General features: G+C 57.3%; 4 protein-coding genes across 4 annotated transcripts; 3 read left to right on the top strand and 1 right to left on the bottom strand.

Annotated features, from left to right (window-relative positions):
- Positions 1-854: 854 nt before the first annotated feature.
- SDRG_03289 (hypothetical protein) lies at positions 855-2063 on the top strand (the record flags this gene model as incomplete). Its single annotated transcript, XM_008608920.1, has 7 exons — positions 855-868; positions 915-963; positions 1009-1091; positions 1137-1212; positions 1263-1459; positions 1510-1696; positions 1926-2063. The coding sequence occupies 7 exons, from the start codon at positions 855-857 to the stop codon at positions 2061-2063; spliced, it is 744 nt and encodes a 247-aa protein (XP_008607142.1).
- A 151-nt stretch (positions 2064-2214) lies between these two features.
- SDRG_03288 (hypothetical protein) lies at positions 2215-3553 on the top strand. The gene is made up of 4 exons (XM_008608919.1): positions 2215-2615; positions 2672-3114; positions 3164-3283; positions 3332-3553. The coding sequence occupies exons 1-4, from the start codon at positions 2373-2375 to the stop codon at positions 3516-3518; spliced, it is 993 nt and encodes a 330-aa protein (XP_008607141.1). The 5' UTR covers positions 2215-2372; the 3' UTR covers positions 3519-3553.
- Positions 3554-4004: 451 nt separating this feature from the next.
- On the top strand, positions 4005-6153 carry SDRG_03287 (hypothetical protein; the record flags this gene model as incomplete). Its single annotated transcript, XM_008608918.1, has 1 exon — positions 4005-6153. One exon carries the CDS (start codon positions 4005-4007, stop codon positions 5967-5969), a length of 1965 nt encoding a protein of 654 aa, XP_008607140.1. The 3' UTR covers positions 5970-6153.
- Positions 6125-12727, bottom strand: SDRG_03286 (hypothetical protein; the record flags this gene model as incomplete). Its single annotated transcript, XM_008608917.1, has 15 exons — positions 6125-6649; positions 6697-6997; positions 7044-7447; positions 7502-8470; positions 8515-9475; positions 9528-9725; positions 9777-9948; positions 9995-10217; positions 10263-10415; positions 10475-10789; positions 10835-11230; positions 11279-11934; positions 11980-12186; positions 12237-12376; positions 12423-12727. 15 exons carry the CDS (start codon positions 12725-12727, stop codon positions 6218-6220), a joined length of 5832 nt encoding a protein of 1943 aa, XP_008607139.1. The 3' UTR covers positions 6125-6217.
- Between the last annotated feature and the right edge of the window lie 156 nt (positions 12728-12883).

Genomic DNA, 12883 nt, shown 5'->3' with positions numbered 1-12883 from the left:
CTCTCGGGATGCTGTTGGAGTATGACAACACCTTCAAAGCGCTTACCCAGTCTCAATTTGTTTCTATTCTCTATTGTTCAGTCTCTAATCTAGATTATGCATGTAGATCACTTTATGAGCGAATGATTACAAATCTATGCACCACTCTGAATGCATATTACCCTTTGCGAGTCATGTCGAGATATACACCTGTGTTTATGAAGCTCATAATTTCATCTTTCATTCAAGAAAAAGTGCGATAAAGCAAAATATAAAACGTATTATTATTTGGCACGGGAATTTATTTACAAGGTCACAATACCTTCGCATACAGTACCTGTTTGATGTGTCCAAAACGACGAGTTTTTCGCTGCTACCCCAAACGCAAACACCCACGCCAGCTGCTAAAGCCCAGAAATTGCGTCCCCATTGCACAAACCGAAATGCAGGGTGCGAGAGGCATGAATAGAGTTTCATCTTCCGTTTCATCCATGGAGAAGGCAGTTGACAGTGGAGATGCCCAGTTGAGTCTCTGAGTGACCCCTTTCCAGTAGTCAAACCCCGCACCTAAGCTTACTGCACGTCGCTGCGTACACCGCTTGGTCCCTTCGATTACTCGATTGCCCTATGCGTCGCACTATGGTGGTGAAAGAATTATATAATACTTCAAGAAATAAACAAAGGCATGTGTTGTTCGGGTTTACGGCAATCATCTCTTGACTCAGCCCGAAGTCCGGTGAATAGGATCACAGCTTTCATCATTTGATAGCGCCAAAGTTACTGGAAGCGAAGTGTGCGGTAGTTGCGGCGCCACGATCTAGCGCATCTGGCCTTCGCGTCCGTTTCATTCTGAACGGCGAGGGGATCTCGCCATCATGGACGGGATCAAGTACGTGCCCTGTCACCATCGCAATGTTGCGCTCATGGATCTGAAGGGACAAGTATCGGCGCGAGTGGGAGACTCTCGAGAAGGAGGAGGCGGCGGTGCGACCTACTAGCGAAGGCGAAGAATCACGTGTGTCGGTCTAGCTCGCTCAAGAGAAGAAAAAGCTCAGCGATGAGTGGGTCTCGATCGAGAAACAGCAGCAACTCTACGAGAAGGACCGCACTGCGTACGTATTGATTATTGCGACGTTGCTACTACGACAAGATGCTAGGTTCGAGAAGCAAGTGGCCTCAAAGCTTGATTTTTTGGCACCCGACACAATTGTGCACTTCAACGTCGGGGGCAAAGTACACGTGCTTGTGCTGTAACTTTGCGTGGGATATTCAGGGCTATGTAGCTCTTCAAGTCCACGGTTAGCGTCTGGGCACGCGATCGATTCTCGATCCTCGCACAGCTGTGTACGACCCAGCCCAAACTGTGCGCCGATGGTCGCGGTCACTACTTTTTTGATCGCGACTGGCTCGTCTTCAAATTTATCTACGCCTTCCTGCGAGACAAGACTCTACCCGAGAGCATGGACACGCTCCGCGACCTGTACGTCCTATGAGAGCGAAGACCATGCTCACGCTCCGCACCACTTGTAGGTACTACGAAGCCTCGTTCTATCGCATCACACTTCTTCGCCACGCGATTGAGGCGTACTTGAAAAGCTGCTCCAGCATAGCGCAAGTGCACGCGGGGTACGCGACTGACCCGTCGCTCGCTATTGTCCGAGAAAACGAGTGGAGTACCCATGGACGACACGACGGCACACAGAGCGACCGATGGCACGTTGATGACGACCACCGACACGCTGAGACCACGCAACGTCGCGAGAAGCCACGGCCAAAGGGTGATGGCTGGCGGGAGATTATTTCGTCTCATGACGACCGCGAGTGGCAGCGCGAAGCTGCTCGACCGATGGACACATACGGTGACCCACGACGTGGTAACACTAGCCACGCACCTCTTGCGTTGCAGTACCGCACGGCGCGCCATGGGCACGTGACATACGATCCAGCACTGGATTTTTTGCGCGACCAGCACCGACGTCATCCCGAGGACAACCGACGAGGTCACGACGGTGACAATCGACGCGACCATGCTCGCTACGCCTCAGCTCACCCCAATGACGCCCATTCTCGCCGTCACGATGTAGCACGAGGCACGGTCCAAGATCACCTTGGCCATGTTGAGTCGTCAACAAGCGGTCGCTCGACGATGAGATGTCGTTGGGGCACGTCATTCGTCATCACAAGTCGGACGGGCCGTGGTTACATCGCCCCGTTGTCGTCGCGGTTGCATTAACCAAGGCGCCGCAAATACCTGGTCCGGTGTCACGGTCGTGTCAACACAGTGCGTCAACACACAGCGTTTGTGCGCTCGCAACTCGGCATGTGCCACAGCCTAAACAAGCGAGAGATCCGCGTTGGGTGCGATTAGATTCGGTCATTGAATCCTAATTAGGATGTCAGCCGGCGACGTCGCCGCGTGTTTCGGACATTTCGTGGCGAGCATGGACCTCAGCGCGCTCTACTACCCGTACAGCCATACGCTCCCCGCGGTCTACGCGCAGACGCACAAGCTCGTGGCGTACAACAGCATCTACAACGCGTTCGAGCTCTACTGGCTCTGCGTGCTGCCGCTGCTCGTGCTCGGCGTCCCGCTCTGTCTCTCGTGCCTGCCCGTGCGCCTTTCGCTGCCGGCCAAGGTTCGCCGCTGTCTCATCTCTTCATGGCCTCCTGCTACCTTCTGTGCAATGACTAGCTGGGCGAGAAGCCAGTAGCAGCGTCCTCACGGCCTGAATGGGACCCGACCTGGGTCGTTCCCAGGCACATTGCGGCCATCATGGATGGCAACCGGCGCTACGGCCGGACGCGCTATGGCCTGCCGCTAAAGGGGCACCAAGACGGCAGCCAGCGCGTCGTTGACTTTATGAACTGGTGCGTCGGCGCCGGCGTCCAGATCCTGACCGTCTATGCGTTCTCGACCGAGAATTGGGGGCGCGCGCAGGCCGAGGTTGACGCGCTCATGAACATCTTTACGAGCTTCATGCACGACATCATCCCGCAAGCGCTCGAGCGCAACATCCGCGTGTGCGTCCTCGTCTCGGACGGCGCCAAGTTCCCGAGCCACATTGCCTCGGCGATTGAGAAGATTGAGACGGCGACCGCCCACTGCACGGCCTTTACCCTCAACATTTGTGCCAGGTACACATGTATCGACGTCGTCTTTCTGTGCTAAGGAACGACTGCGTAGCTATGGCAGTCGCAACGAGATGGTCCACACCGTTCAAGCCATTGCGGCCAAGGTCGCGGCCGGGACGCTAGCGGTCGACGCGATCGACGAAGCCATCGTGAGCGAGCACTTGCTCACCAAGTACGACGCCTTCAGCTTGTACGTGACTAACAACTCATCGGACGCTAGGAACGTGCCGGATCCGGACTTGCTCATCCGCACGTCGGGCGAGTGCCGGTTGAGCAACTTTTTGCTCTATCAAATCGCCTACTCGGAGCTCATTTTTCTCGACAAAATGTGGCCCGAGCTCACGTACGACGATTTTCTCCACATGATGCGCACGTTCAACTTGCGGAAACGCCGGTTTGGCAAATGATAATCTACCGTAATTTCGACCTCTTCTATGTCGTCAGTTTTGCATGATCCGACAGGACAATGCCCGAGCGCGACGGTCGATGATGCCAGGGTGTGTGGTGAACGTCCTGTGCCATATTGCCTTGGGACCACCTCGTGCTGGCTTGCGCCATCCATGCGCCTCGCCCTCGCGACGGCCAAGCCTCGCCGCTGCCGTCAGTCTTGAAGTCGAAAGTCGACCTCCAAACACAGTTCAGCGTACGTTCTATCGTAATCACTCACTTAACAACAACTACGCTGTGGACACAAGTGCAGTGTCAGACGGTGCATGAGCCACCACGGGTCGTACTTTGTGGAATAGTCACCCATACCTAATCACCTGTCTATCCCGCAAATGAAACGCCGTGCGCCATCGCGGCAACTGGCGCTGTTGGACTCGATATTCTGATGCGGACAGCAGTGGACATGGGTGATGAACTCGGTGCCAACTTCTGCATTTCATATTTTCATGCCGGCACACAACGCGGACAATGAGAGCGCTGCGGTCGCCGTGCCCGTGCCCCTAGCCGTCCTCGTCCCGTCGTCGAGTACTACTGAAGAGGAGACCGACCTCTCCTACATTGTCGACATGGAGCTCAAGCACACCAAGTTCCTCGTCTCGTCGTGGACACATTGCAACGTTGTGCTCACGACGCAGACGCTCGAAGTCCTCGAGAACGACAAGCTCCACTTTGCTTGCAGCACGACCCACTGCACGACGCGCGTGCTGTCAGCGCTCGACGCCAAGCGACAGTTTCCGCTAGAGCTCCTCGAACACGGCAAGACCAAAGCGGTCTTGAACGCGCCGTCGGCGTCGGCCCGCGACGCGCTCCTCGGGCGCCTTGACGCGGCGGCCAATGGCATCAGCTGGCCGTCGACGTCGGACGCATGGACCAACTTTATCTCGGTCGCCCACCGCATTAACGAGACCAAGACCACGTACGCCTCGCGTTTGCCCAAGTGCAATGTGAGCGTGGCGCTCGTCCAGCGCCACTTTCGAGACATGATTGACGTCTACAATGTCACGGGCAGCTTCACGACCATCGACGATGTGTACAGCTACTTTCTCGACCACGAACGGCAGTACGTCGCTGATGGTGCGCCCACCTTTGCGAAAACCGTGCACCAGCTGCACCCGATCAGCTACGCCGAAGGCGCCAAGCCCAACGAGCCAGTTCGACCGCTGAGCGACCTTGTCACGGTGTGTGCGCACCGCAGCTGCCAGGCGCCATTGCCGGTGCACGTGTCGTTCGAGATGCACATTTTGCAGCTGCCCACAGTCACGTGCCCAACGTGTTCGCGGCCGCTCTTTTACGAGACGTACAAGATTGCGGCATTCCTGGATCTCTACCCGAGCATCCTGGCGCAGTTTCCCACCATTATCAACGCCGGTGCGACGGCTGTGCTCTTTGATCCGCCCGAGATGCCAGAGAATGGCCGCTACGAGTCGTTTTATACAGCATTCCTTACCACATTGACAAGCTGCAAGAATACGGCGGCGCAGTCGCAAGTTCTTACGGCGCTCCGTCGAGCGAGCAAGACTCTCCTCCAGGCACCGATCGGCGCCTATACGATCGACTTGGTGCAAGGCATGTTCCGGCAGCTCGATTTCGTCAACAAAATGGTGCCCCACACCGAGTACTGGATGCACCCAGACGTCATTGAAGCCTCGATCGTCCGCTACGAGCAGTTTATGTACCTCATGGGGAAGCGTGAGGCCGACTCCCTCGGTCATTACCCGGTGCTGGTACCGACGTCGGACATTGACCTCGTCTGGCACGCGCACCAGACCACCGGTCGGCCGTACCGCGACTACTCGCGCAGCGTCAACAAGGCCAAGTGCGTGATTGACCACGACGACACGATTCCCGGCGGCGACCTCGCGACGGGGTATGCTGACACGTTTGTGCTCTGGTCGCAGACGTTCGGCGAAGCGTACTCGAGCTTCCCACCGAGCTACGAAGCGTGGACTTCCAAGGTTCAAGACCCGATCTCACGACTCGTGTTGCGCAAAAAGTGGGCCAAGCACGGCAGCGTGCCGGCCAAAGACAGCCGCTTCTTCGGTGTCAACGAAGCGTACGCTGTGCGCGCATTCCCATACGCGACCGTCGTCGCTGAAGCCAACGCGGTCCGGCCCGAGAGTGGCGTCACCGAGCCCATCCCGATCTACGTCACCGTCATCGGCACGCCGGTCATGGACGGCCGCGTGCGCATGCCGTACTCACGCCAGACGCTGCTCATGTTTGACGGCGGGCTGCCGTTCTACTACCTCCCGTACGTCTACAATGGCGGCTGCGCCGGTTCCGGCTACTTTGGTGCCTCGGGCGGCTGCGGCGCCACGGGTGACACAAGCGCTGCTGCCAATGGCGCCGTCAGTGGACTTGGTGGCTGTGGCGGTGGCGGCTGTGGCGGAGGCGGCTGTGGTGGTGGCTAGACATAGCACGTAGGATTTAAGTGAGCTACGTACTACTAGTCGCACAATGGCTCACACCCTTTTGCATCGTTTGGACTCGGTGGGTGCTAAATTTATGTGCTTGCGTCGCTCGCTACGATGTCGATGCCCAAGTCGCAGGTTCCTCGTACGTATAATGTATGTACAAGTCGTCAATACAGCAGTGTTTTTGTGTTTATCTCTGTGGTTCATGTAGAAATGCATTAGTGACGTATCGACTTGATGTCGACTTAAACGTTCTTCTTGACTTCCATGCCGCGTGCGACGCCCTTCTCTTCGTCCTGCTGGCTCGCAAACGCATTGAAGATTTGCTCGAGCGACGTCTGGCACACCGAGTACTCCTTGAGCGCGACATCGACCTTGTGCGCCTCCATTTTCGCAAAGACGTCCGAGAGCTTGAGCTTGGCGTCCACGCTGTCGTGCAGTTTGAAGCGGCAGTGCTCGTTCTGGCGCTCGAGGAGCTCGACGCGCGCAAACGTCGACCGGAGAAAGCTGTCGTAGGCCACAAACTGGTTCTCGCCGACCCACCACGCGCAAAAGAGCGAGAGCGACACGTTGCTGTCGCGCTCGAGGACTGCGTCCAGCGCATACCCCGTCGAGTGCGACTTTGCGATCCAGCCCGCGCGATCAGATTGTCCCAAGTCACCGCAGAGCTTGGTGATCTACGCAGCCGCATGTCAGCATGACAGATCTTATTGCACTTGTATACCTGGTCCCGGCTCAGATGCGTCTCGAGATCCTTTGCCGCCTGGCACACGGGCTGGACCGAGCGCGCAAAGAAATCGCCGAGCTGGACTGGCGACGGCACGTTGAGCTTGGAGTCGATCATGAGGCCGTCGCCAAAGCGCGATTTGAGGTGCTGCACACTGCCGAGGCAGCGGAGACGGCCGCCGACCATGATGCCGACGCGCGTGCATAGCGCTTCGCACTCTTCCATCGAGTGCGTCGTGAGCACGATCGTCGACTCCTTGTTGGCGGTCGAGACGTCCGCAATGATGTCCCACATGAACCTACGCGCATGTTCGCATGCCATTCGCGGTGGAGAGAGGAACGTACCGGCGCGAAACCGGGTCCATGCCGGTCGACGGTTCGTCAAGGAAGATGATGGGTGGTGACCCGATCATCGCGATCGCCACCGACAGCTTGCGCTTGTTGCCGCCACTGAGCGTGCCCGCGAGCTTGTGCTCAAAGCTCTGGAGGTTCATTTGTGTCAACTTCTCCTTGACAACGCCTGCAATATCCGCCGATGGCACGCCCTTGATCTTGGCAAAGAGCTCCAAATGCTCGCGCACCGAGAGAAGCTCAATGAGTGCATCAAACTGCGGGCAGTAGCCAATTAGCCGCCGGAGCTCGAGCTGCTGCGTGAGAATGTCAAAGCCGCCGAGCGTCGCGGCGCCCCCCGTGGGTAAAATGTCGCCCGTGAGCATTTTCATCGTGGTCGTTTTGCCCGCCCCGTTGATCTACAAGGTATCAATCTATCAGCAAAAAGTCATCTCAAACGTGCAACGACGTACCCCAAGGTACCCAAAGCACTCGCCTTTTGGCAGTGCAAACGAGAGGTTCCGGACCGCGACTTTGTTGCCCGTGTACACCTTCTTGAGCCGCTTGATGACAATCATGTCCTTATCGGCAAGGCCGTCGAGCACGCGCTTGGCCTCTGCGGCCACGTCCTCGTCGTCGACGTGATCGTCCTTGACGTCGAGCTGCGGGTCGCGCGAGAAGATGGCCTTGATCCGTGGAAAGCTCAAGAGCACATCGATGCCCAGGGCAAGGCCAAAGAAGACTACCGACTCGAGCGCCAAGTAGATAATCTCGGTGCCCGCAATGTCCCAGTCGTAGGCGCTGACGACAGTCTTGGAGTTGGTGATGGCGCCGACGAGCGACTTGAGACTCATCGTGAGCAGTCCGTTGCCGAGGTTGAAGAGCGGCGAGAGGCGCCAAATGTACTTGAGGTACACGTTCGCATCCTTCGCCGACTCGGAAATGACGTCCAAGACAAACGAGACGATCATGAGGATGAGGCCGAGCACCATGTTGATGATGAGCGTGTAAAATTGCGCTGACGCGGCTTCCTTGAAGCAGTACGACATGCAGTACGTAAAGGGCGCGATCGCAAAGCCAAAGAAGAAGAAGAGGAGGAAGACTGCTTGGGGCGTGTTGGTCGCGCACGCCGCACAGTCGTCGCCCGTGAGCGACTGGATCCCGTAGGCTTTGATCATGATGAGCGCGGCGGCGAATGGGACGATGTACACGAGCAGGTCAAAGCAGTAGTTGGAGAGCCAGAAGGCCGGCAGGCTCACGCCCGAGACGAGCTGCTGGTGCTTCGAGTTGCACTCATTTTGCTTTTCTTTGACGAGGAACGTGACGATGGACGCAGGAAAGAACGTCATCGCAATCACGATGAAGAGACACGCCGTGAACGACAAGAACGAGCTGAAGAGCGCTTTCGTTTGCGCCGTGATCGGGAACGGGTACACGTTGACCTACCGCCTATGATGAGACACGGTGGAGACGATGACGCGCGTACCTTCACGGAAATGTCATTGCGCCCGTTGACGTAGCGCACGAGCGCTTCGTCGATCGCGGCGTGGTACACGGGCGCGGCGTGGATCGACGTTGTGTTGACAAAGAGCGAGTAGCTCATCATGTTGCTCGTGCTGTTGCCGTACAGAACGTAGCCGCCGTACTGTCCACCAATCTTGGTCGCGTAACCGCGCTTGTAGAGGTGCTCGGCCGTGAGCACGCACGTCTCGACGGCCGGACCAAAGAGCTGTGCGGCCTGCGGCAAACTCGGCCCGTAGGAATAGTTGAAGACGGTCACAGAGCTGTCGACGACAGTAAGATCGCTAGTGGTCATGGCAGTGGGCACACCGCGCGCCGCGGCCTTGGCCCAATCGGTGCACATACCGCCGACGTCGCTGTTGCACAAGTAGGGCAGCGGGGTCTGCGCGCCGAGCGCGTAGCCCACCTTGGTCTCGGCAAGATCCAGGCGGAGTCGCGGGTCGTTTTCGAGGAGCGAGCTCGAGTAGAGCAAGCCAAAACCAATGAGAATGAGGAGGCACGGGAGAAGCGTGCTAAAGATCATGACGCGCTTGTCCCGCTTGGCGACGCGGAACCGTTTTTGGAGCAATGCGAAAAAATGCTTGACAAACATAGTCCAGCGCGAGAGCGAGTGCTTCTGGATCGAGTAGCTGCTTGTCTTTGCGGTCGCCTTCTCCTTGGAGAGCGTGTGCTGGCCGTCGTCGTCGCCCATTTCAGCGACTTTGATGAAGACTTCTTCGAGCGTCGTGACCGAAATGCCAAACGACGCGACGCGCAGCGACGCCCGCGTCTCGGCCGACTCGAGCGCACGAAACATTTCTGGGAAGACTGGCGAGCTGTCAATCGGCAGTTGAAAGCCAATCTCCGACCCGACGTTGGAGAGGAGCTTGGCCGTGGGCACATGCTGCTGGATAAACGCTGTGAGCGCATGGCTCTTGTCCTCGTCGCTACGCAAACGTGTCGGTCGCCGTTCGACATGGCTACGTGCAGATGACGCACCCATTCACGGTTGGCTCCTTGACGATCGTGAGGTTGTAACCAGCTCCAAACCGATTCTTGAGGAAGAGCGACGACCCGCAGCACTTGACTTGACCTTCGGCCATGATTGCGATGCGGTCGCCGAGGATGTCGGCTTCGTCCATAAAGTGCGTCGTGAGCACGATCACGCGGTTGATCCGGTTGTTGAGAATGAGTTCCCTATACATAGCGTGGGCGAAACTCGTCCTCATTTTTCATGCGACTATATACCACGTGGACCGGCGCGAGTACGGGTCCATGCCGGACGTCGGTTCGTCGAGGAAGACGAGGCGGCTGTCGCCGAGGAGTGCGATCGCGATCGAGAGCTTGCGCTTCATACCACCCGAGAGCGCCGTCGAAAAGACATGGCGCTTCTCCGTGAGACCGACTTCCTTGATTTTTTCTAGTATCAAACTATCAAGAGCGAATTCGAGAAATGGACAATGTACCATCGACCGCTTCGTTGAGGTCGCGCCCCGTGTAGCCCTTGACGCTGCCGTAAAAGACCAAGTGCTCGCGGACTGTCAAGTCGGGGTAGAGGACGTCGTGCTGGGGACACATGCCGAGCGACTTGCGGATCTCGCTCATCTGCGTCGTGAGGCGGTGGCCGTTGAAGAACGCGTCGCCTTCGGTCGTCGGGATCATGCCCGTGAGGATCGAGATGAGCGTCGTCTACACAAGGTGAGTCCTCACCCTGGATAGACAATATTCTCCAACCTTGCCGGCGCCGTTGTGCCCCAGAAGACACGTGATTTGGTCCTTGTACATGACGAGGTCGACGCCTTTCACCGCAATCTTCTTGCCACCGGGCACGGAAAACACCTTGCGAATGCCTTGGATCACAAGCGCTTCGCCGTTCGACTCTTGTTTCTACCATAGCGCCGTTGATACTCTGATACTTTGATACAGTGCAAAACGGAAATATGGACCTCGAGCTCGGTGCCGACGGTCTCAATGTTGTCGTTCTTGACGGACGGATCCAGGACTTTCATTTCACCGACTTTGGCAGGACCCCGCGCACTGCCCGCGCCGCACCAGTAGCTTGGTGAAAATGGAAAATACCACTTCTGGGGCGTGCCATAGTCCTTCGGCACGACTTGCTCGAGGTACATGGCCAACAGCGCATACAAAAAGAAATCGAGCACGAGCATACCCAGACCGCCTTGAAAGCGGTAGTTGGAGTAGACGGTGTTGGCCGTGCTGTGCGTGATGCCCACCGAGACGCCTTCGGACGCTGCGAGCGTCTTCATACAAACAATGAGTTTTTATCGCCGACGATTGCATGGTACCTGAATGCACATGGCGAGAGCGACAGGCGAGAGGAGCGATGCGAGCATCTTGCCGCCTTCGCTGGCGCTCGTCAAGCCCGCCGAGACAAAGTACATGACAAAGAAGAGCGAGACGCCGACGAGCGACCCGGTGCGCGCATTCGAAAAGAAGGTCGAGACAAGGAAGCCGTACGCCCAGATCGTCATCGAGAAGAGGAAGAAGAAGATCCAGAGAAGACCGCCGTCCGTATTGGGAAAGAGCATCGTCGCCGCGAGCGATTGCAAAATCGACGCGACGAGGAAGATGACAAGGTACGTGACGAACCACGAAAACACGATCGACGTCTCGCTCACGCCCAAAATCTTCATCAGTTCGCGCGCCTTCGTTTCCTTTTCCTGGATAAGCACCACGAGCACCTAGAATCGCGACTTCAAACCCACGTCTCGATGGCATTTTGCAAGTACCTTGGAGACGGCGTAGAGGTACGCCAGAATAAAGACGAGCGGGAAGACGTTGCCGACCAAGTCGTAGAACGGCGCCGAGATGTAGCTCGGGATTGGAAATGGGTACGTTGTCGCGGCCAAGAGCGCTTGCGGCGCTTGCAATAGCGGAATGGCGAGCTGCCCCCACGCAATAAGCGGAATCTGCTCGGCAAATGCCGTGACGTTCGGGGATCCGAGCTGCGACTGGATCGTAGCGTCTGAAATCATGTTTTTCATAGCCCCGAGCACAGCTGCGTCCGCAAAGAGCTGCTCGCCGAGCGCAGTTGCTTGCGAGAGCGGCGCCGACGACTTGGTCGTTGTGCACGCGCCGACTGCGCCGTTGGCATACGACGGCGCACACGCCAAGAACTTGGTCACGAGCGTCTGGAGCGTCGCAAAGCCGGCTTTGGTATACGACGTGTACCACGTGCGATCAATGTCCTTCTGGAGCGGGTTCACGGCCGGGTACGCTTGGCCATTGGTATGGGGCAAAACGCCCGCGGACCCACCGCGGCCCTGCGTCGAGTTCATGCGGAGCGTGTACTCGACCGACCCGACACTGCCGGGCGCCGGCATCGAATCAAACACAATTGCAGCGTATAGGAATGGATTCTGGCGCGACGAGCCATAGTCCGAGCCTAGTTACGAGTTAGTATCAATGTATCGAGATGCAGAAACCATACCGGAAATATACGATTGGAGCGCATCGGCCGTGTCAAAGTACATGACCGAGTCGGCAAACGACGGGACGGTGAGTGCGTCCTTGAAGCCGGGGACGGTGCGGTTCATGAGCGCGACACGAGGGTACCACTGCGCCATGAGCCCGCCAAAGTACTTGGTCGTATACTCGTTCTTTGGCGCAATCGCAATTTTGCGCGGAATCAAACCGGCTACGCTCATGTTGTGAGCGACCTGTTGCATCGTACTCTCACGTTTGTACCCGGGCAACTCGTGGGCACAGCGAACGGGGACGCCGGGTCGACGTTGACATAGCCCATGTAAGTGAACGGGACCTTGCACGACGCCGGCGACGCACTGCGATCGTCCACGCCCAGCTTGTCGTACGACATGGACGATAGCCTATGGGTAGAGTGTCGAGATGCAGTGGTAGAATATGTATGTATACCCAAGGAGGAGCCCAGTCATGGACGGCTCGGACGCGATAAAGACGCCGGCCGGACTGGACGCGGCGCCAAACGCCGACGTCGCGTAGGGGTTGACCATGGTCACGGGCACGGCGTTCGTGCTGAGCGGCCAGCCGCTTGGAATGGTTTCGTTGTCCGTGAGTGTCTTGAAGTAGGCAAAGAGGAGCACGAAGAGCGTCGGGACTGCAATTTCGATGAGCGTCGTGACCCAATGACGCTGCTTGATGATACGGTTCTTCCAGAGCAACGTCGAGATGTGGTGCAGCATGCTGCGCTTCTTCTTCATAGCTGGTACGGACCTTGGCCTTTCTGCGGTTGTACTGTCCTTGAGTGCGTCAAACGACAAGTGAGCTTTGGCATGAAACCCGAAACCCGAGCTTAATTGGGCGTCCGAAACGACTTTTGATTGCAGCCATGGAGTCGCACCGAATACAACTTTCAA

This window comes from Saprolegnia diclina, assembly GCF_000281045.1.
Source record: "Saprolegnia diclina VS20 unplaced genomic scaffold supercont1.8, whole genome shotgun sequence".
In the NCBI taxonomy this organism is placed as follows: domain Eukaryota; phylum Oomycota; class Saprolegniomycetes; order Saprolegniales; family Saprolegniaceae; genus Saprolegnia; species Saprolegnia diclina.
Note: the sequence above shows the minus strand (reverse complement) of the source record. Positions and strands in the feature narration are given on the sequence as shown.

Bases quoted from the DNA above. Each gene is read 5' to 3' on its own strand.
- SDRG_03288 (XM_008608919.1), top strand. From the start codon at position 2,373: ATGTCAGCCGGCGACGTCGCCGCGTGTTTCGGACATTTCGTGGCGAGC. The intron at 2,616-2,671 runs GTTCGCCGCTGT...TGCAATGACTAG, and splicing joins GCCTTTCGCTGCCGGCCAAG to CTGGGCGAGAAGCCAGTAGC. The intron at 3,115-3,163 runs GTACACATGTAT...ACGACTGCGTAG, and splicing joins ACCCTCAACATTTGTGCCAG to CTATGGCAGTCGCAACGAGA.